The 21,875-nt window shown below is 40.3% G+C and overlaps 1 protein-coding gene across 1 annotated transcript in view; it reads left to right on the top strand.

Moving 5' to 3' along the window:
* The window catches only part of eif4ba (eukaryotic translation initiation factor 4Ba), a 70,724-nt gene that overhangs the window by 16,751 nt on the left and 32,098 nt on the right, over positions 1 to 21,875 (top strand). The window contains exons 3-8 of the mRNA XM_059955987.1: positions 3,551 to 3,756; positions 7,829 to 7,945; positions 12,756 to 12,810; positions 13,378 to 13,512; positions 16,067 to 16,165; positions 17,952 to 18,152. Of these exons, the coding sequence (XP_059811970.1) occupies positions 3,551 to 3,756; positions 7,829 to 7,945; positions 12,756 to 12,810; positions 13,378 to 13,512; positions 16,067 to 16,165; positions 17,952 to 18,152 (813 nt within the window). The remainder of the gene's footprint in view (positions 1 to 3,550; positions 3,757 to 7,828; positions 7,946 to 12,755; positions 12,811 to 13,377; positions 13,513 to 16,066; positions 16,166 to 17,951; positions 18,153 to 21,875) is intronic.

Genomic DNA, 21,875 nt, shown 5'->3' with positions numbered 1-21,875 from the left:
CAGATGGTGAATATATAAAAGAATCTTTCATTAAGATTTCAGAACATCTATTCACGGACTTTAAAAACAAGAGTGAAATTGTGCAGAAAATCGGGGATATGCCCCTCTCTGCAAAGACTGTCAAAGACAGAACCATAAAAATGGCAGAAGACATCACAAGACAGCAAATTAAAGACATCAATTCAGCTGTGGCCTACTCGATTGCCTGTGACGAGTCTAAAGACAAAGGTGATATTGAACAAATAGCGTTGTTCTGCCGGTATGTAAACTCTGCCGGGCCACAGGAAGAACTGATTGAGTTGATACCTCTAAAAGACCAAACACGGGGGGAGGACATCTGTGAGGCTGTCTTGAATTGTTTAAGAGCCAAAGGAATAAAGACCACCCATCTGGTGTCAGTAGCTACTGATGGGGCACCGAATATGACGGGAACGCACAAGGGATTTGTGGCTTTACTGCAGAAGTCGCTGGACAGAAAGCTGCTGACTTTTCACTGCATCTTGCACCAAGAGACACTGTGCGCTCAAACATTTCCTCCGGAATGCACAGAAGTAATGGATGTTGTCATTCAGATTGTCAATAAAATAATGGCAAAAAGTTTAAATCACCGTCAATTCCGTTTGTTACTGGACGAGCTGGAAAGCGCATATTCTGATCTCCTGCTGCACAACAAAGTCCAGTGGCTGTCCAAAGGGGAGGTGCTGAAACGCTTTGTCGCGTGTCTGGAAGAAGTGAAAACTTTCCTGGGCAGCAAAGGGTTCACCTTTCCTGAGCTGGAACAGCCAGAGTGGCTGGAAAAGCTACACTTCATGGTAGACATGACAGCGCACCTGAACACGCTGAACACAGCTCTTCAGGGGTAAGGACGTACAGCCCTGCACATGTTGGAGGATGTTTTGGCATTCGAGCGCAAGTTGACGTTGCTTGCCAGAGATTTACAGAAAGGCACATTGTCTCACTTCCCCAATTTGAGAGAGTTCAAACAAGGTCACGACTTGATAAATTCGGAGTATTTACATTCTGCAATCATCGCAATGCAAACATCGTTTGGGAAACGCTTCTGTGAGTTCAGAGAGGAAAAAAACACATTATCCTTCCCGGTCACTCCCCTAAGCATCGATCCATCCCTACTGAATACGACTGCATTGTCAGGTGTGAGTCAACCTGAACAAGGATGATAAATATTTTAATTGCCTATTATTTTGCGTATATTCATATGTTTTCATTGTTCAGTGAAATAGTCCTTTTATTTTTCAGGTTGACAGCTGGCTGACGTTATTTTTGGTTTGCTGCTGGCGGCAAATTTAAGTTTGGCGTTTTTCATAAATACAAGAAGGACTCAAATAGACATTGAGTATTTTACTTAAAAGTAACCTTCAACCCAACGTCTTTTTTTCGGAGGTCAAAATGTTTTTGTTGCATGCAGAAATGTAATTTCGTTTTCTCTGCTGGAGTTCATCAATTTCATAAATGCAACACATTATAGTTTGTTTATACATAGCATAAAGGCAAAACAAAACGTTGTATGCAGTGTTATTTCATTTTAAATGTCAAACGGGTTTTGCGGCTCCCAGTGTTTTCTTTTCTGTGGGAAACGGGTCCAAGTGGCTCTTTCAGTGGTAAAGGTTGCTGACCCCTGGTCTATGTTCTCTGCCCTGGAATATAAGTAGTAGGAAGTAGATTATTCAGCCACTTGTTCCTCCTCCATTATTCACTAAGTTCATTGCAGATATTTTACCTTGGTAGCACTTTCCTACATCAGCTCCAGATCCCTTGATGTCTGTAATGTGCAAAATTTGCTGCTCTTCATTGTATTCAGCAGCTGTGTCTCCACAGCCCCCTAAGTAGAGAATTCCAAAGATTCACTGCCCTTTGGTTGAAGAAATTTCTTCCTATCTGTCATTAATGGCTATCCCAGCCAGGGGAAACATCGTCAATAGCTGAAAGAATTTTGTAGTTTGATGAAATTGCCTCTTGTTCCTCTAAACTGCAGAGTACAGGTTCAGTGCCAAATTTGTCCTATAGGAATTCCCCATGCCAGAAATCAGTCTGGTGAAAGGAATAAGCTACTGTTCAAATTGTTCACTTTGTTCCCGCATGTTTTTGTATATATCTAGTGAATTTGTGGGGTGGGGAAGGGATGATAAAGATGCAAATTGCCAATTGTTCAGTGAAATTTTGATGCAGACAAGCCAGAAAAATTGTCTGTGCTAAGAGCACTATGTAACAATTTAGGAGTCCGTGGAGCTCTTTGTCATCGACATTGTTTCATATAGCTAAGTTGAGTACAGGCAGTCCCCGAGTTACAAACATCCGACTTACGGACAACTCGTGCTTACGAAGGAGAACGCTGTCCACACCAGGAACATGTGAAAGGCCCTGCCCCGATGAAAGCTACAATTATTACTAAGCAATGGACTGATTTAATTATTGAAATACATATGTTTCTTAAGTGTTTTATATGCATAGAGAAGTAAAATATATGCTATATACTAAGACAAATGTTTGACTAACTGACTATAAATAATACCGGATGTACCTGTTCTGACTTACATACAAATACAACTTAAAGACAAACTCGGGAGCGGAACTTGTTTGTAACCCGGGGACTGCCTGTATCAGCAAAGTGAGCTAACACTTGCACAGCAGATCTAAAACAATAAAGTTAGCAAGTTTCACACACAAAATGCTGGTGGAATGCAGCAGGCCAGGCAGCATCTATAGGGAGAAGCGCTGTCGACGTTTCGGGCTATGACCCTTCGTTCCACCAGCATTTTGTGTGTGTTGCTTGAATTTCCAGCATCTGCAGATTTCCTTGTGTTTGTACAATTTTTTCATTTCATAAAATGCTTCAGTGAATTACAATTTTGTGTTTGAAAACCAGGAATATTAAACAGCAGCATCAGGCAGTATCCAACAATTGGTAAAATTGACAAACCAATAATATGTTTCACTATCTGAGCTCCAGTTTTAAAGGAGAGACTGTTTGGAAAGAGTTATAACATTCTCTGATTGGAGCAAATGTGACTGGGAGATACCCATCTTTAATTATTTGATTGCTGCAACCAGGAAATTTCATTCTTAATGTGTTTGGGTTTGTATTTAATTATCAAAATAAAAATAATGTGTATAGAAAGTCCAGAACTTTGATTCATTAACAAATAAATATCTAATTGGCAAATCATTGGCTATCTCCTTTCACAATAGCCAAAACAATCAACTGAAGTGACTTTTTAAAAAAAAAATCAAAGTTTGAAATTTTTAATCATAATATAATTTTTGGTTAGGAAAGCTGGCAACAAAAGCTATTTGTTGGTGATCTTTATAACCACTACAGAAACCTGGGGAACATCAAAGCAGACTAAACATTGCAGTTCCTCATTATGACCACCACTGCTTCCATCTTTTACACTGCAACCATTCCTATACATGCATTTTAATCTTGAAAAATTGTAATATCAGAAATAGTCCACATGCAGTGTGTTTTACAAATGTGTTTTTTTGGAGGGACCTTTTATATGCTTAATGTTTCCTTTGCTCTTTTTGTTAGTTTCCACTGCTTGGCCTGGTGTTGATGATGATGTTTACAAGCCTGCCATTAATAGGGCATTACTGCCAACAGCACCTCGAGCAGCTCGAGCACCAGACATTGATATGAGCCGTATTCCTAAGCAGCCACCATACACAGCTTTTCTAGGCAACTTGCCTTACGATGTATCTGAAGAGTCCATCCGCAAGTTCTTCCATGGAATGAATGTAAGTAAATGAGGACATTGGTAAAATTTACTAAAGACCATAATGTTATAAGTTAGGGATTGCTATTTTCTGGCCTCATTGTTAGACTTGGCTTTTACTATATAAAGTTTAAGATTTTTACCCCTTTACGAAGATTGTAGGCTATCCAATTGAGGTATGGAGTAGTTATGAAGAGTTGACAGTTCTATAGCAACTTGGTACAAGTACGTTGCTACTTTTTGGGAAATAAAATCATTTCTGTGTTAATAGACAATAGGTGCAGAAGTAGACCATTCGGCCCTTCGAGCCTGCACCGCCATTTTGAGATCATGGCTGATCATCTACTATCAATACCCGGTTCCTGCCTTGTCCCCATATCCCTTGATTCCCCTATCCATAAGATACCTATCTCGCTCCTTCTTGAGAGCATCCAGAGAATTGGCCTCCACTACCTTCTGAGGCAGTACATTCCAGACCCCCACAACTCTCTGGGAGAAGATGTTTTTCCTTAACTCTGTCCTAAATGACCTACCCCTTATTCTCAAACCATGCCCTCTGGTACTGGACTCTCCCAGCATCTGGAACATATTTCCTGCCTCTATCTTGTCCAATCCCTTAATAATCTTATATGTTTCAATCAGATCCCCTCTCAATCTCCTTAATTCCAGCGTGTACAAGCCCAGTCTCTCTAACCTCTCTGCGTAAGACAGTCCAGACATCCCAGGAATTAACCTCGTGAATCTACGCTGCACTTCCTCTACAGCCAGGATGCCCTTCCTTAACCCTGGAGACCAAAACTGTACATAATACTCCAGGTGTGGTCTCACCAGGGCCCTGTACAAATGCAAGAGGATTTCCTTCCTCTTGTACTCAATTCCCTTTGTAATAAAGGCCAACATTCAATTAGCCTTCTTCACTGCCTGCTGCACTTGCTCATTCACCTTCAGTGACTGATGAACAAGGACTCATAGATCTCTTTATATTTCTCCCTGACCTAACTCTACACCGTTCAGATAATAATCTGCCTTCCTGTTCTTACTCCCAAAGTGGATAACCTCACACTTATTCACATTAAACGTCATCTGCCAAGTATCTGCCCACTCACACAGCCTATCCAAGTCATCCTGAATTCTCCTAACATCCTCATCACATGTCACACTGCCACCCAGCTTAGTATCATCAGCAAACTTGCTGATGTTATTCTCAATGCCTTCATCCAAATCGTTAACGTAAATGGTAAACAGCTGTGGTCCCAATACCGAGACCTGTGGCACCCCACTAGTCACCACCTGCCATTCCGAGAAACACCCATTCACCGCTACCCTTTGCTTTCTATCTGCCAACCAGTTTTCTATCCATGTCATTGTCTTCCCCCCCAATGCCATGAGCTTTGATTTTACCCACCAAACTCCTATGTGGGACCTTATCAAATGCCTTCTGAAAATCGAGGTACACTACATCCACTGGATCTCCCTTGTCTAACTTCCTGGTTACATCCTCGAAAAACTCTAATAGATTAGTCAAGCATGATTTACCCTTGGTAAATTCATGCTGGCTCGGCCCAATCCTATCACTGCTATCTATTTATGCCACTATTTCATCTTTAATAATGGACTCTAGCATCTTCCCCACTACTGATGTTAGGCTGACTGGTCGATAGTTCTCTGTTTTCTCCCTCCCTCCTTTCTTAAAAAGTGGGATAACATTAGCCATTCTCCAATCCTCAGGAACTGATCCTGAATCTAAGGAACATTGGAAAATGATTACCAATGCATCCGCAATTTCCAGAGCCACCTCCTTTAATACCCTATGATGCAGACCATCTGGACCTGGGGATTTGTCAGCCTTCAGTCCCATCAGTCTACTCATCACCGTTTCCTTCCTAATGTCAATCTGTTTCATTTCTTCTGTTACCCTACGTCCTTGGCCCATCCATACATCTGGGAGATTGCTTGTGTCTTCCTTAGTGAAGACAGATCTAAAGTACTTATTAAGTTCTTCTGCCATTTCTCTGTTTCCCATAACAATTTCACCCAATTCATTCTTCAAGGGCCCAACATTGTTCTTAACTATCTTCTTTCTCTTCACATACCAAAAAAAAAAGCTTTTGCTATCCTCCTTTATATTCCTGGCTAAGTTGCATTCGTACCTCATTTTTTCTCCCCGTATTGCCTTTTTAGTTAAGTTCTGTTGTTCCTTAAAAATTTCCCAATCATCTGTTCTCCCACTCCCTTAGCTCTGTCATACTTCCTTTTTTTTTAATGCTATGCAATCTCTGACTTCCTTTGTCAACCACTGTGGCCCTTTTCCCCCCTTTGAATCCTTCCTTCTCCGGGGGATGAACTGATTTTGCACTTTGTGCATTATTCTCAAGAATACCTGCCATTGCTTTTCCACTGTCTTTTCTGCTAGGATATCCGTCCGGTTAACTTTGGCCAGCTCCTCCCTCATGGCTCCATAGTCTCCTTTGTTCAACTGCAACACTGACACCTCTGAGCTGCCCTTATCCTTCTCAAATTGCAGATAAAAACTTATCATATTATGATCACTACCTCCTAATGGCTCCTTTACTTCAAGGTCGCTTATCAAATCCTGTTCATTACATAACACTAAATCCAGAATAGCCTTGTCCCTGGTCGGCTCTCATACAAGCTGTTCCAAGAATGCATCCCTTAGCTACTCTACAAACTCCCTATCCTGGGATCCAGCACCAACCTGATTCTCCCAGTTCACCTGCATGTTGAAATCCCCCATAACTACTGCGACATTACCTTTGCCACATGCCAATGTTAAATCCCTATTCAACTTGCACCCAATATCCATGCTACTTTTGGTGGCCTATAGATAACACCCATTAGGGTCCTTTTGCCTTTACTGTTCCTCAATTCTATCCACACAGACTCCACTTCTCCTGATCCTATGTCCCCCCTTGCAAAGGACTGAATCTCATTCCTCACCAACAGAACCACCCCACCCCCTCTGCCCGCATTTCTGTCCCTATGATAGCACGTATACCCTTGTACATTCATTTCCCAGGTCTGATCTCCCTGCAGCCATGTCTCCTTTATCCCAACAACATCATAGTTACCCATTCGCACCTGAGCTTCAAGCTCATCCGCCTTATTAAGTAATGTAAAAATCCTGAATGTATCAATAATGCACAATTATAAGGAGTAAAATGGTGCGGCATTATGATAGTCATGCCTTCAAGTAATTGTAATGTTTTCCTCACAGTAATTTCACTTTTGAAATTAGTTCCTTGGCTTTGGAGGACTTTGCTGATTCTGAGGCAGACGGCACAAATCATTGTCATTTCGTCTTTCCAATCTGATTTTTGTATCCAATGAATTAAATCTTTTTTCGTGAAGAAGATTTCTAGTAAAATAAAAACTGAACATTTTCAGAATAACACGAGTCTGTTATAGGTTAATAGTAAACGAGATTGAAAAGGGTAGGAGAAAACAAAGACGTGTGAGGTGGTAGAAAATGGGAAGGATTACATAATGAAATGGATGGTGCAGGTTGATGGTGACTCAGTATATCAGGTAACCTCCGCATTATGGGGTGGTTCTGTTTGAAAACAGTTTGTGTCATAATTTTTCATAACACAAAACCAGGTCAGGAAATGTAAGTTAGGAAAAACTTATATTTTGTATTTTTACCTTTATTCGCAAGTTTTGTTTTTGGGTAGTAATTTGTGAATTCTCCAAGGGTAAATTTCCATTACCCAAATGGCTGTGTTGTGGGGTCTCCTATATAATGCAGTAAATAGCAGCAGGAGTATTATGCTCTACTTGTGCCCAAGTCATTGATAAATATCTGGACGCATGAGAATATTGGCAGAATTAATGCTCTTTACGGTCACTTTGGTGCTTGACATTTATGCACAGTGATCCGTTTTAATGTGACACCAGAGAGAAGTTGGTGAACTTTGACCCCATCCCTGGAGAGAGCACACTTCAGGAGGAAGGTTGGAAAATGTATAGTTTGATAGATTCACTTCATGAAAAGTATTTGGTTTATAACAAATGACAGCTTTGTGAAGTTGTGTATAGTAAGATGTATAATTTGCTGTGATGCTTTGCACTTAAAGATCAGTGCTGTGCGTTTGCCGAGAGAGTCCACCAACCAGGATAGACTGAAGGGATTTGGTTATGCTGAGTTTGATGATGTGGAATCGCTGATGAATGCTTTGAGTCTCAACGAAGAGGTATAGTAAATGTATTCAAAGTTTTAATGTGTCATGCTTCTGTTAAAATACCAGGGTGTTCCAAGTTTCTTAATCCATTCATTATTGTTTGTATTGAAGCTGTCTAGTAATGTGAGATGTTACATCTATCTGATAACAGATCTTATATCAGTATTTAGCACCAGTAAGCTATTTTCAATGTTAATGCCAAGCTACTCATTCTCCAAGTAACGGTGGCTTTATTTTTATTTTATTTTATCTTTTGTGGTGTCACACCATATCAAACCATCTCATTAAGAATCACCATTTAATTTCTTGGCCAATTTTCACTGCACCTCAAAAGTTTTTTCTAAAATCAATTTTTTCCTACTTTGTGGACTTATTTCTTGCTCAAATCAGAATGCATCATCTTTACAGAATGTCTGCTACTGGAAGTGAAGATCCATCATTTCTTCAGAACTCCAATAAATTCATGATGAAGCACATCTGCAGTGCCTTGTAAAAGTATTCAGCCCCCACCCTTTGTTCACTCAAATGAATGTTACAACTAGAGATTTTGTTAAATGTAGCTGAGAATTTTTATTTGTGAATCACCTTTTTTTTCCCCCCACAGTAGAGCCCAAAAGACAGGGATATAAAAGATGTAGGAACATAGAAGATTGGATGAGGGGTGTAAGTATGGTAAATGCAAGTTAAACTACCTCTCGCAGCAGTTACATCCAGTAGTCCTTTTGAATCAATCTTTATTAGCTTTACACGGGGTAATGGAGCAAGATTTACCCATTCCTCCTTGCAAAATTGCTCAAGTTGTGCTGGGTTAGTTGGGAAGCAGCAGTGGCCAACAATCTTGATGTCTTGTCAAGAGATGCTCGATCAGGTTAAGGTCAAGACTGACTGGGCTACCCAAGGACATCAATTTTCTTCATTTGAGGCCATTCCATGGTTGCTTTGGATCGTCATCCTACTGAAAGACGAACTTCCTGCTTTCTGGCAGAGGCTAGAAGGCTCTCTCTGAATTTAGCAGCCTTCATCTTCCTGTCAATCCTGATCAGATTTCCCATCGCTGCTGCTGAAAAGCATCCCCATAGCATGATGTTACCTGGTTGATGTGCAGTATTAGGTTTACACCATACGTACCACTTGGTGTTGAGTCAAAAAGCTCCACTTTTGTCTCATCTGACCACAACGTCTCCACATCTTTACAGTATCTTCTGAATGATGCTTTGCATAGTCTTATGTTGGCACATGGCCAAGTGGTTAAGGCGTTCGTCTAGTGATCTGAATGTCGCTAGTTCGAGCCTTAGCTGAGGCTTGCTTGTTGGGTCCTTGAGCAAGGCACTTAACCACACATTGCTCTGTAACGACACCGGTGCCAAGCTGTATGGTTCCTAATGCCCTTCCCTTGGACAACATCGGTGGCGTGGAGAGGGGAGACTTGCAGCTTGGGCAACTGCCGGTCTTCCATATTTAAAAAAAAACCCTGCCCAGGCTTGCGCCCTGGAAACTTTCCAAGGCACAAATCCATGGTCTATCGAGACTAACGGAGGCCTACAAAAAGTCTTTATGGGTAAAGAGATGCTTTTTTTTAAAAGCCAGATTTTCTTGCCATTCTTCCAGAAATATACTTCTGTGCAAGGCCTCAAAGATTATGGAGCAATGAACTTCATCGCCACTGACCCTGCAGCACACTCAGAGTGACTGTTGGTGTCATAAGCCTCTCTTACAAGTGCCATTCTTCTCCAGCATCTTAAGTTTAGAGGGGCGGCCTGACCTAGCCAGTATGGCTACGGTTTCATATTTTTTCCACTTTTTCACGATGGATCTCGCTGAGCTTCAAGATATGTTCAGTGCCTTTGAGATGCTCTTATACCCTTCCCCAGATTTGTGCTTCTCTATTACCATTTTCCTAACTTGAATGGTGTTTAGTCTTCATTTTGGTTTGGCCTGTTGAAACAGAGAGAAGTGATGTTTATTCTTATGAATTCACTCAAAACAGGTGATCCTCCAATTTTCTGTAATACATCAACAAATTGGGTGAGTTGGTAAGGTAATATACTGTCATGCAAAAGTTTGGGCACCCCGGTCAAAATTTCTGTTACTGTGAATAGTTAAGTGTGTAGAAGATGAACTGATCTCCAAATATCATAAAGTTAAAGATGAAACATTCTTTTCAACATTTTAAGCAAGATTAGTGTATTATTTTTGTTTTGTACAATTTTAGAGTGGGGAAAAAAGGAAAGGAGCACCATGTAAAAGTTCAGCACCCCAAGGGATTTGAGCTCTCAGATAACTTTTACCAAGGTCTCAGACCTTAATTAGCTTGTTAGGGCTATGGCTTGTTCACAGACATCGTTAGGAAAGGTCAGGTGATGCAAATTTGAAAGTTTTATAAATACCCTGACTCCTCAAACATTGCCCCAACAATCAGCACCTATGGGCTCCTCTAAGGAGCTGCTTAGCACTCTGAAAATTAAAATAAATGATGCCCACAAAGCAGGAGAAGGAGAAGAGAGCAAAGCATTTTCAGGTAGCCGTTTTCTCAGTTTGTAATGTAATTAAGAAATGGCAGTTAACAGGAATGGTGGAGGTCAAGTTGAGGTCTGGAAGACTAAGAAAACTTTCTGAGAGAGCTGCTCATAGGATTGGTAGAAAGGCAAATCAACCCCCCCCCCCCCCCCCCATTTGCAAAAGACCTTCAAGAAGATTTAGCAGACTCTGGAGTGGTGGTGCACTGTTCTACTGTGCAGCAACACCTGCACAAATATGACCTTCATGGAAGAGTCATCAGAAGAAAACTTTCCTGGGTCCTCACTACAAAATTCAGCATCAGAAGTTTGCAAAAGAACATCTAAACAAGCCTGATGCATTTTGGAAACAAGTCCTGTGGACTGATGAAGTTAAAGTAGAATTTTTTGGCTGCAGTGAGCAAAGGTATGTTTGGAGAAAAATTTCACCACCTCTCCAACTGTTAAGCACGGTAGTGGATTGATCATGCTTTGGGCTTGTGTTGCAGCCAGTGGCATGGGGAACATTTCACTGGTAGAGGGAAGAGTGAATTCAATTAAATATCAACAAATTCTGGAAGCAAACATCACACTGTCTGTGGGGAAAAAAAAGAAGCTGAAGATGAAAAGAGGATGGCTTCTACAACAGGATAATGATCCTAAATACACCTCAAAATCCACAGTGGACTACCTCAAGAGGCACAAGCTGAAGGTTTTGCCATGGTCCTCACAATCCCCTGACCTAAACATCATTGAAAATCTGTGGATAGACCTCAAAATAGCAGTGCATGCAAGACGGCCCAAGAATCTCACAGAACTAGAAGCCTTTTGCAAGGAAGAATGGGCGAAAATCCCCCAAACAAGAACTGAACGACTCTTAGCTGGCTACAGAAAGCGTTTGCAAGCTGTGATACTTGCCAAAGGAGGTGTTACTAAGTACTGACCATACATGGTGCCCAAACTTTTGCTTTGGGCCTTTTCCTTTTTTGTTATTTTGAAAGTGTAGAAGATGGAAATAAAAAAGTAATCTTTTTTAAAATATTAAAGAAATGTATCATCTTTAACTTTATGCCTTTTGGAAACCAGGTCATCTTTTACTTAGCTATTCATAGTAACAGAAGTTTTGACCGGGGTGCCCAAACTTTTGCATGCCACAGTATGTATATTGCACCTCAGGAAAGTTAGTGTAGTAATTAGAAAGGGGATGAATACCTTTTCAGTTTTCCAATTTTGGTTTTTAATTTTCATTAAATTGTTGACAGGTTTTGGATTTTTTTCTTTTGATTTGACATGCCCAATGTTTTGTAGATTAGCTTAAAAATGCTCCCTCAATATATTTTAGATTTAGAAATTGAGACAGCAAAATGTGAAAATAGTTATGGAGGCTGGGTACTTTTCTAAGGCACTGTATATTCATATTTTAGCATACTTTCCCGTAAGTTACCCACATGCACTAACGGCTAGCTGAGCAATAGTTCCTATGCTGCTTTTTTAAAAAATAAGCATTGATGTTAATTATTGTCGGTGCTCCCAGTTCTAACAATTTTGTACAGATTAAGGCAAGGATGAGAATGCCCTCACTGGTTGCATTTCTTATATGAAGTTAATCCGAGTTGTGCATCTTGTAGTCCATCAGTCCAATCCTTGCCTCAGTTGAAACCTTCATGTCATTCTCTACCACGGAGCTTGTTTTGTTTTAGTAGGGAACAAGAAATTGCCCCCCTTTTTTTTCTTTTCTAGTAATGCTACTCCTAAACTCGCCAGCTCCTGTCATGGTGTGCAATCCTGAGATTGATTTTAACGTTTAGCCTTGGTTTGAAACTTCCATTTTACTCATTCCTACACAAACCAGTATCTGCAATTTTCTTCCATTTTCAGAAACTTTTTACTTGATTATGTTCTTCAGGTTTATGCCTGGGAGAGGAAATTTCTTGCAACTTTGTCTGTTGTTCTTGTAGTACTTCTGTGCCTCTTAATGTGGTGGCCATGTTCTTCAGTGCAATGCTTTGTGCCTCAGTTATTATTTTTCTAGATGTAATGTCTATAGACAGCTTAACATCTCCGAGGTTGAGCATCACAAATTTCACCTGTCTTTTATCTCTTCCATCCCAGTGTTACTTTCTGAGGTGTAATCTTTTAAAATGGTCCCCCCCCCCCTACTTTGTGTCCCCTCCCCTTTACCCTCAAATTTGAGTTTTCCAAATGTATTTGGCCTTTGTTCAAAGTGATTCTTGAATTGTACAAGATTTTGTGCAGATTAACTGTTCCCACTGGCTGTTTTTCTTATATGAAGTTACACTCAATTGTACTTTTCATTCTTGTTTTAGATGTTGCAGAACCGAAGGATCAGGGTGGATATTGCTGATCAAGCTCAGGAAAAAGGTGTGATTTTTTTTTGTGTGTACTGTATAGGAGAATATGTCATGACTTGTATAAAATGTTGCAAGTACATACAGGAGTTCAATCTTTTAATTGGTAGTTTGAATTAAAAGTAGGATTTAATCAGTCTTCAGGTTAAGATATATTTTTTCTCTTTTTGCTGGCTTTGATTTATTCTTTATGTAATACCATGTATTTATTGTTGAGATTTTTTAAGTAAATTTAATTCTCTCCCCCGCCCCACCAATAAATGGTTGTCTAAAACTATTATCAACTTTGATTTTATATTTTTCTCAGTATTTTTACAGAGCATATCATAATGTGAGCATTTTATATTGCATTGCCCTTTGAACTAAAATTGTTTTGAAATAATGAGTGTGGAAACCCAGCTTTGAGCAATCTAATTGAACTTGATAATGAGTATGGATAATTTACTTTTTCTTTGACCTTGGCCCTGAATTAGAGACTGGCCTTTTGTACTTCATGGCTAGTTGCTTTATAAAATGTTGATAAAGCCCACCAGTAACTCTAATGATAAAACTTTGTTTCCTATCTCTGCATTCAACACAGAAAGGGAATCAGGTAGAGGAGGAGATCGGGACAGAGTTCGTGATGCAGAGATGGAGTCTGACTGGAGGGCTCGGCCAGCAACTAGTAGCAATGATGACTATCCATCAAGAAGGATGGAGGATTCATTTGGCGACAGTGAGTTGATCAGATAAACATTTTAATGCTTTCACGGGCTAATGCAACTGGTCAATGTGCTGAGCTTTCATCTGTTGTGCTGGGCTTAAATCTAGTGCATCCAAAAACAGAATAGTTCCCCTTTCTGTCCCTAATTGGGGTGGGGTTGTCTAGTGTGAGATTCATACTAAGTACAGGCTCATTGTGCACAATTCATTGGAAGTTAACAATCCTATGCCAGTACAATATTGACTCTCAGCAAATTTAGAGCTGCTGCATAGTAGAAAGCAATGCAGCACTCTGGGAGCATTTAATTGTGAAACCAGCTGTCACAATGTTGAAATATTTCTGTGATTAGTTCATATAAACATTTCCCCAAGAAAAATATGTATATGCAAGAAGGTTATCAACAGAGGTTTTTGTTTGGAAGATGTAGGGAACGTACATGCTTCACAACAGCCATATTTTTAATGAACTAATGGTTCATTATACCTAGTGGTTGTACAGTCTCTTTGTGTGTTGCACACAGCAAATTTGCATAAATTGTAATGTGATAATGACCATATGGTTGTATTTTGTGATAGTTAAGTGACAGATTGCCCTGCCCTTTGAAATAATGGCGCAATCAGGACTGTGTTTTAAGGTTTCATTCAACATATAGCACTGTCAACAGTGGAGGTTTGCCTGAGTACTACACTGAAGTGTCGCTTAAATTTCTGTGCTAACTTGCCAAAGATTTGAACCCAGAATCTTCTCAGAGACACGTTTAACCATGATTCACCACTTTTTATTCATTACTATGTATTAAAGCCATGCTGCTTTAAAACCATGAGAAAATTCCAAAAATCCCATAGATGGGTGACATTTGCTCCTCAGTTCACTGGTATCTCCATAAGTTCAAAGTAAATTTATTACCAAAGTATGTATATGTTGCCATATACTACCTTGAGATTCATATTCTTGCAGGCACTTGCAGGGGAAAAAGAAATCCAATAGAATTTTACAGGACTGTACATAAACAGAAGAACACTGGCAAACAGCCAAGGTGCAAAAGAGAACAAACTGTGCAATTAAAAATAATACTGAACATGAGTTGTAAAGAAACCTTGAAAGTGAGTCTGTAGATCATAGAATCAGTCACTGTATTGGTGAGTGAAGTTATCCATGGCAGTTCAGGAGCCTGGTGGTTGTATGGTAATAAATGTTCATGAATGTGGTGGAGTGGGGCCTGAGGCTTCTATACCTCCTGCCCAATGGTAGTAGTGAAAACAAGGCATGGCCTGCATGGGGGGGGGGGGGGGGCTTTTCCTGTGTTGGACTGAGCTGTATCCGCCACTTTCAGTTGTCTTTTTCGTTCTTTGGCATTGGTGTTTCCATACCAGGCCGTGATGCAACCAGTTAGCTCACTCTTCATGTGCATCTATAGAAGTTTGTCAAGGTTTTTGGCAATAAATAAATGGGTAATGCAAAATATTCCATGCCTCTGTGTCAGTGTCCAGCTGCAGTAATGATCACCCTGCCAGTTTTATTCTTTATCCAACCCCTAATAAAGTGCATCTTTTCCTGTAAAATACATTTCCTTTTCTCTTGTTTCCTAAATGTTTAGCAATCCAATCTGCCCCACATCTTGGTCAATGGCTATTAGCCCCTAGGCTGTATTTCCCTTCTTAACACAGGAATGACATCAAGTCATACATGTTCAAAGAAAAGTTCAAAAGTACATTTTAATGCATTCTACAACCTTTAGATTCATCTTCTAACAGGCAGCTACAAAACTAAGAAACCCAAAAGTAAGCATGAAAAAAGACTGCCATACACCAAATGCACAGAAAATAAATCAAATCATGCAAACAATAAATGCATGCAAATAGAGTTCTGAACTGAAGTCCACATAGAGTCCATCCGCATACCTTGGTTCAGCGCAGAGTGGACCAGCAAGCTGAGCAGGCTTGACTTTCACCTCCAGTCCCGACACCCGGACCATTTCAATCTGGCCTGGCTCCTAAATCGTCATCCAAACATCAGGTTCAGCCACTTCGGTACACTTTGGGATCTGGACCTCGTCTCAATTTGGTCCGGCGCTTAAATCGATTGAACCTGTGATCTTCCTCACTCTTGGCAGCACTGGAGCCGGACACTGATAGGAGGGTCTAAGGGAAGTGGAAGAGGAGAGGGGAAAGTACAAAGAGCGTTAGTTGTGTGTTAGCAATATTCAGTAAACCAATAAATGAGTTCTGCATTTTATGATGTAAAAAGATATTGCTGCTTTTGTGGACTGAACAGTAAATAGAAACAAGTCTTTGGATTTTTCAACCTCCAATTACAAATGCACACATAACATGCATAATATACACTAATTTTTGTTCGCCAGCAGTGCGCATGATATGCTTACAGCTTGCTCTTAACATTTTGTGTCATCCAGTTTAGAAGCCTGTTATAACAGGATGCATCACTTAATCTTTCATATCAAATCATTTGTTCCCATTGATTGTTTTCAAATTTCAGTAGTAACTATTCTTTTCATGTATGACTACTACTTGTAATGTTTTAAGATTTGTGGATTCTGCTTTTCTAGGAATTAGGGACCGTTATGACATCCGTGATCGGGATGGTTCTCGGCGGGATGGAGATAGGTACAGGGATGATGGTTTCCGGGACCGTGGTTATGATAGAGGTGAGCTGTCCTATGATTAAAGCTATATATACCTTCATAGTGAACAGTGAAGCATCTGTCTGCCTCTATATTGTGAGCCGTTTAGTGTGTTGCATTGAGTCTGTATTGGGAAAACAATTAGCTTGGTTCTATTTCAGAAGAATGATCAAATTAAAATGGGATTATCAGCAATATTCATTAATTGAACCTGTAAGAATGATACTACTTCAACTATAACATAAAGAAAGCTATTTGGAATATGGAAATAAAATTGGAATGCATCATGCACGTATGATATCACCAGGAATAAAAGTCTAAATTTGTATTAGTATATTGAGAACATCCCCAAAACCCAACTATTTGCAATTAAGTAAGAACTTCTAGATGTACGTTGCTTAGTAAATTGTTAGTAAAGCTATCACCCATTTAAAACAGATCTGTTTGGTTTTATGTCAAATGACTTAAGTGGGGTATTGCAAAATAGAGACAGCAAACCATACAAGTCCTTGAGGCTGTTTAGCCATTTAGTAATTCATTAAGGTTGAAGGTTGTTGGACATTGGATCCTTAGCTATAGTTTGCTATATGTTGTAATTTTACTGCTTTTAAAGACAATACATCAAATGGATTTAAACTGATTTTATAATGTGTAGCAATGCACAAATTTATTTCAGTAATTTAATGTGATTCTATTCATTGGCTACAGGATATTTTTCACAAATATATTTGCTACAGGATCTCTCTTCCCCTTCTTGAATCCAAGGCCTATTTTTTTTTTCTAAAGCCTTTTTTGACTTCACAGTCTATGAAAATAGCCAATCTTAATTAGCTTTAGGGACTTGCATTTTTGAATTTCCTTGATGCTGGAAACCCCTCGATGCAGCCATTCTTACAAATGGGTCCAGAATCACTACCATTTAGCCCATTTCATCTCTAGTTTGAGAAGCTGTCCAAGCTCTTGGTACAATTTTCCTCACTGTATTTTCATTTTTGAAGGGGTAAGTACAGTTATTAAGATAGCACACTTAGCTCTATATATTTCAAAAATACCAGAAAAAGATCTAATGTATTAGTGCAAAAGGGGAGATAGAACTAGCTTTTTAGCTGTCTTCAATTACTATGCCTAGTATATTTGTAAGAAAAATACCATTACCTGAGTGAAATTTCTCTTTATTATTCGGATTCAGCAAGTGATGTGTGCTATAGACTTAAAAGAAATTTTGTATCCTGTTAAGCTTGGGTGAGCTGGAAAGGATTGTCTTGTCATTCTGTACTTTCATCTTTAAAAGTGCCTGAATCAGTGCAAGTCACGTACTGCATTCAGATTTTCTACATGTTGCTTAGGAATTTCCAACCATTATTATTCTGCTGCTAACTTGGCAGTAGGATATCATTGTGATTTTGAGATGATTATTTTATCTATAATTATTCCTAAAATTATCTCTTTTAGTAAATCATTTATATACTTTCTGGACTAATTTCTTCAACTACGTCAAATTAGCTTACTACATTTACTGGTTAATGGACCCAGAGGTCTTTATGAATCTAAGAGAATGACATTTTGAAATGTTGGCTAATAATATTGCACAAGTGTAGTAGATTATGTAAATTTTGATCAATCAATATAAATGTGCTGAACTTCTCATACAAAGAAACATTCTGTAGAAATGTTCTATCCATATTGCCCAGTGTAAAAGGAGTGCTACAGTTAAAAAAAACTTATTAATCAACAAAGTGAGAGATTTTCCACAAGTGACAATTTGTTCAATAATGACTGCGATGTTTTAATGAAGTGAATTGTTTTATAGGCAGCCGGCGTGTATTTGGCAGCGGATTCAGGAGAGACAATTATGACGACAGGCGGAGTGATGATTATCGTGGTGGTGGTGGTGATCGTTACACTGACCGCTACAATGACCGTTACAGTGATGGATTTGACCGCTTTGACAGAAGAGATGACAGGAGAGGTGATTATGGCTCAAGAGATGAAATGAAGCAGGAAGATAGAGGTAACTGATTTATATTACTACCAAGAAATATTTTTGCAAGGGGGTAAAATTAAAATTGGGGAGACCATTGTATGAGCTCACATTGCATTTTAAGTCTTGCCCATTTTGATTCTTGAGCTAATATTAACACTAAATATTTCACCCACCATCTGTTGTGCAACAAATGGAGGTAAGGTCTTTCATACAATGCCAGCAGTGCATGCTAACACTTCATTTCTGCACATTTAAGTGGTGACTAAAATAAGCCAATGAGTCTTGAATTTGTGCTGAAGCAGTTTTAATGTACTGTTCTATTGGGAGCTGTGGGGCAGAATGTATGGGAGAGTGTTCTGCAAGCTTGGCAGGCTGTAATCAGCATGAGAGGTCTTTCGTTGGAGCCACAGCATGAGGTTTAAGAAGAGCTCAGGTGCTACTCAGCTCTTTTCCGGTAAGCTGCAGTTGGCACGAGGTCGTTTATTTGTGATGTAAGTGGGCGGCCATTGTGTGAGTGTTAAGAGTGGTCCACTTTTGGCTCAACAGGTTTGGACAAGAACAGGTGTATTTTTTTTCTCAGTTAGTACATAGCTAGTATGCTGAGAATGAGTCTGGAAATCATGGTATGTTTGTGTGAGATGTGGGTACTCTAGGAGGCCTCTAGTCTCCCTGATAACTACAACTGCACAAAGTGCATTGAGCTGCAGTTCCTTTGAGACCGTGTTAAGGAACTGGAATTGCAGCTTGATGACCTTCAGCTCATACGGGAGAATGAGGAGGTGATGGATAGCAGATACAGTCACCCTTTAGTTGCAGGAGGCAGGTGCCTAGGATCTGCCAGGAAAGGGAAATAGAATAGGCAGCCAATACAGAGTATCCCCGTGTGGCCTTTCCCATCATTATTAAGTATACCACTTTGGATACTGTGGTGGGAAGGTGGGTGGTGGTGACAGGGTTTCTGGCACTGAGTCTGGCTCTGATTCAGAAGGGAAGAGGAGTGCAGTCTTAATAAGCAGATTCTGTGGATGTGGCACAGACATGGTGGTATGTTGCCTCCCAGGTGCCACATCAGGGATGTCTTGGATTGACATTCAAAAGGAGGAGAGTGAGCAACCCGATGTGGTGCATATTGGTCCCAATGACATACAGGTAGGAAAAGGGAAGAGTTCTTGAAAAGAGAATATAGGGAGTTAGGCAGAAAGCTGAAAAGCCTGACTTTCAGGGTAGTAATCTCTGGATTGCTGTCTCTGCCATGTGCCACTGAGGACAAGAATAGGATGATTTAGCTGATGAATGTGTTGCTGAAGAATTGGTGCAGGGGGTAGGTTTTCAGATTTCTTGATTATTGGGATCTGTTCTGGTGAAGGTGTGACCTGTACAAAAAGGATGTGATACACCTGAACCCAAGGGGGATAAATATCCTTGCGGGCAGGTTTGCAAGAGCTGTTGGGGAGGGTTTAAAGTAATTGGGCGGGAGGAGGGCAAGAACTGAAGTGATAAGGCTGGGGAGGAGCAGTTGGTATACAAGCAGTGTGTAGTGAGACTGAGGAAGAAGAGGCAGACGATGAGGCAAATTGCAGTCGGTGTGATGAGTTAAAGTGTAATAGAGGGCCATAATCAAAAGGATGAACAATACAAGAGTAAAGGTGTTATATTTGAATGCACGCAGTAAATGGAATAAGGGAGATGATCTCGTAGCACGTTTAGAGATTGGCAGGTGTGAGCATGTCTGAAAGAAGATCATTGTTGGCAGCTTAATATCCAAGGATAAAGTGGACAATTAGTGACCGGGAGCAATAGTAGGTGTTCGCTGATTGAGCATATAAGGCATCGATTCGCAGCGGTTTTGTGTTTGAACAGCAGCTAGTCAGTGACTGAGATTGATTGGCAAGAACAGATAAAAATAAGGTAGGGCTAGCGGAGCAGCCTTTGTTGGAGTGGACAGTGTTAGAGTGGTTATTTGAGGCTTCAGTGAAGAGAGGCTTGAGCTAGAGAAGGCAATAAAGCTGTTTATTGTTTCCTTTATATTTGCATATTTAGAACAGCAACAATGCCAGGCAGGACCCAATGCTCCTTTTGTGGGAAGCTGAGGAACTTCCAATGTCCCTGATGACTTCACCCCCAAGAAGTTCATCCAGCTGTAGCTTCAAACACTGCGTTAAGGAGTTGGTGCTGGAATTGGATGAATTCTGGATCATTTGGGAGGCTGCAAGGTGATGGATAGGACATGCAGAGAGGCTGATACTGTCAGGATGCAACACAGAAAACTGGAAAGGGTTTGAACAGTCAGTGCAGAGTACCTCTGTAGCCATCCCCTTTAAAGACAGGTATACCACTTTGGATACTGTTGAGGGAGGAAGACCTAACAGAGGATTAGGTCTAATAGTGGCATCACTCGTCAGGGAAAATATCGTGGGAGTGCTAAGTCAAGACAAACTGCAGAACCCATCTAGTGGGGCATTGTGGGCGGACAGGAATAAGAAAGGTATGACCACGTTAATGGGAATATATTATAGACCAGTCGGCAGTCCACAGGGTTGAAAGGAGCAAATTTGTAGAGATCGCAGACTGGTGCAAGAAACCTGATAGATGATTTTAACTTTCCATATTGACTGAGATTATCATATTGTAAAGGGACTAGATGGGATAGAGTTTGTCAAATGTGGTCACAAAAGTTTCCTTAGTAAGTCGAAGTCCCAACAAGAGTGTGTGCAATACCTGATCAGTGACCTTCCCTGTCTCATTCCCTAATAGCAGAATTTTGTGCAGGGGAACACTTTGCATCCAGTGATCATAATGCCATTAGTTTCAAAGTAAATATGGGAAATGGTAAATCTGGTTCATGGTTTGAGAAAGGACAATTTTGATGATATCAGGAAGGATCTGGCAAGTGTGGATTGGGACAGGATGCTTTCTGGTAAAGGTGAACTTGGTAAGTGAAATTTTGAGAGTACAAAGTTTGTATGTAAAATACAAGGTAAGGATAACTGGTTTCAGGAGCCTTGGTTTTCAAGCAGTATTGAGACCCTGTTTAAATTTTTTTTAAAAAAGGAAGTGCATAGGAGGTATAGGCAGGTAGGAGCAAATGAGGTACTTATGGAATATAAGAAATGCAAAAGAACACTTAAGAAAGAAATCAGGAGGGCTGAAAGAAGGCATGAAGTTGTCCTAGCAGACAAGGTGAAGGAGATTCTACAGATATGTTAAGAGCAAAAGGATTAGAAACAGAGAAACATAAAAAACCTGCAGCACAATACCTGAGAAATTACCTAGGGTTACCCATAGCCCTCTATTTTTCTGAGCTCCATGTATCTGTCCAAGAGTCTCTTAAAAGGCCCTACCGTATCCACCTCCACCGTCATCACAGGCAGCCCATTCCACACACACACCACTCTGTGTAAAAAGAACTTGCCCCTGTACCTATTTCCAAGCACCTTAAAACCGTGCCCTCTTGTGCTAGCCGCAACACCTCCAACCTTTCGATCATCAGCAAATTTACTAACCCACCCCTCCACTTCTTCATCCAGGTCGTTTATAAAATTCACAAAGAGCAGGGGTCTCTGAGGCACACCACTGGTGACTGACTTCCATGCAGAATATGACCCGTCCACAACCACTCTTTGCCTTCTGTGGGAAAGCCAGTTCTGGATCCACAAAGCAATGTCCCCTTGGATCCCATGCCTCCTTACTTTCTTAATAACCCTTGCATGAGGTACCTTGTCAAATGCCTTGCTGAAATCCATATACACT

The sequence above is a fragment of the Hypanus sabinus genome, chromosome X1, assembly GCF_030144855.1.
Source record: "Hypanus sabinus isolate sHypSab1 chromosome X1, sHypSab1.hap1, whole genome shotgun sequence".
Lineage (NCBI taxonomy): Eukaryota > Metazoa > Chordata > Chondrichthyes > Myliobatiformes > Dasyatidae > Hypanus > Hypanus sabinus.
Note: the sequence above shows the minus strand (reverse complement) of the source record. Positions and strands in the feature narration are given on the sequence as shown.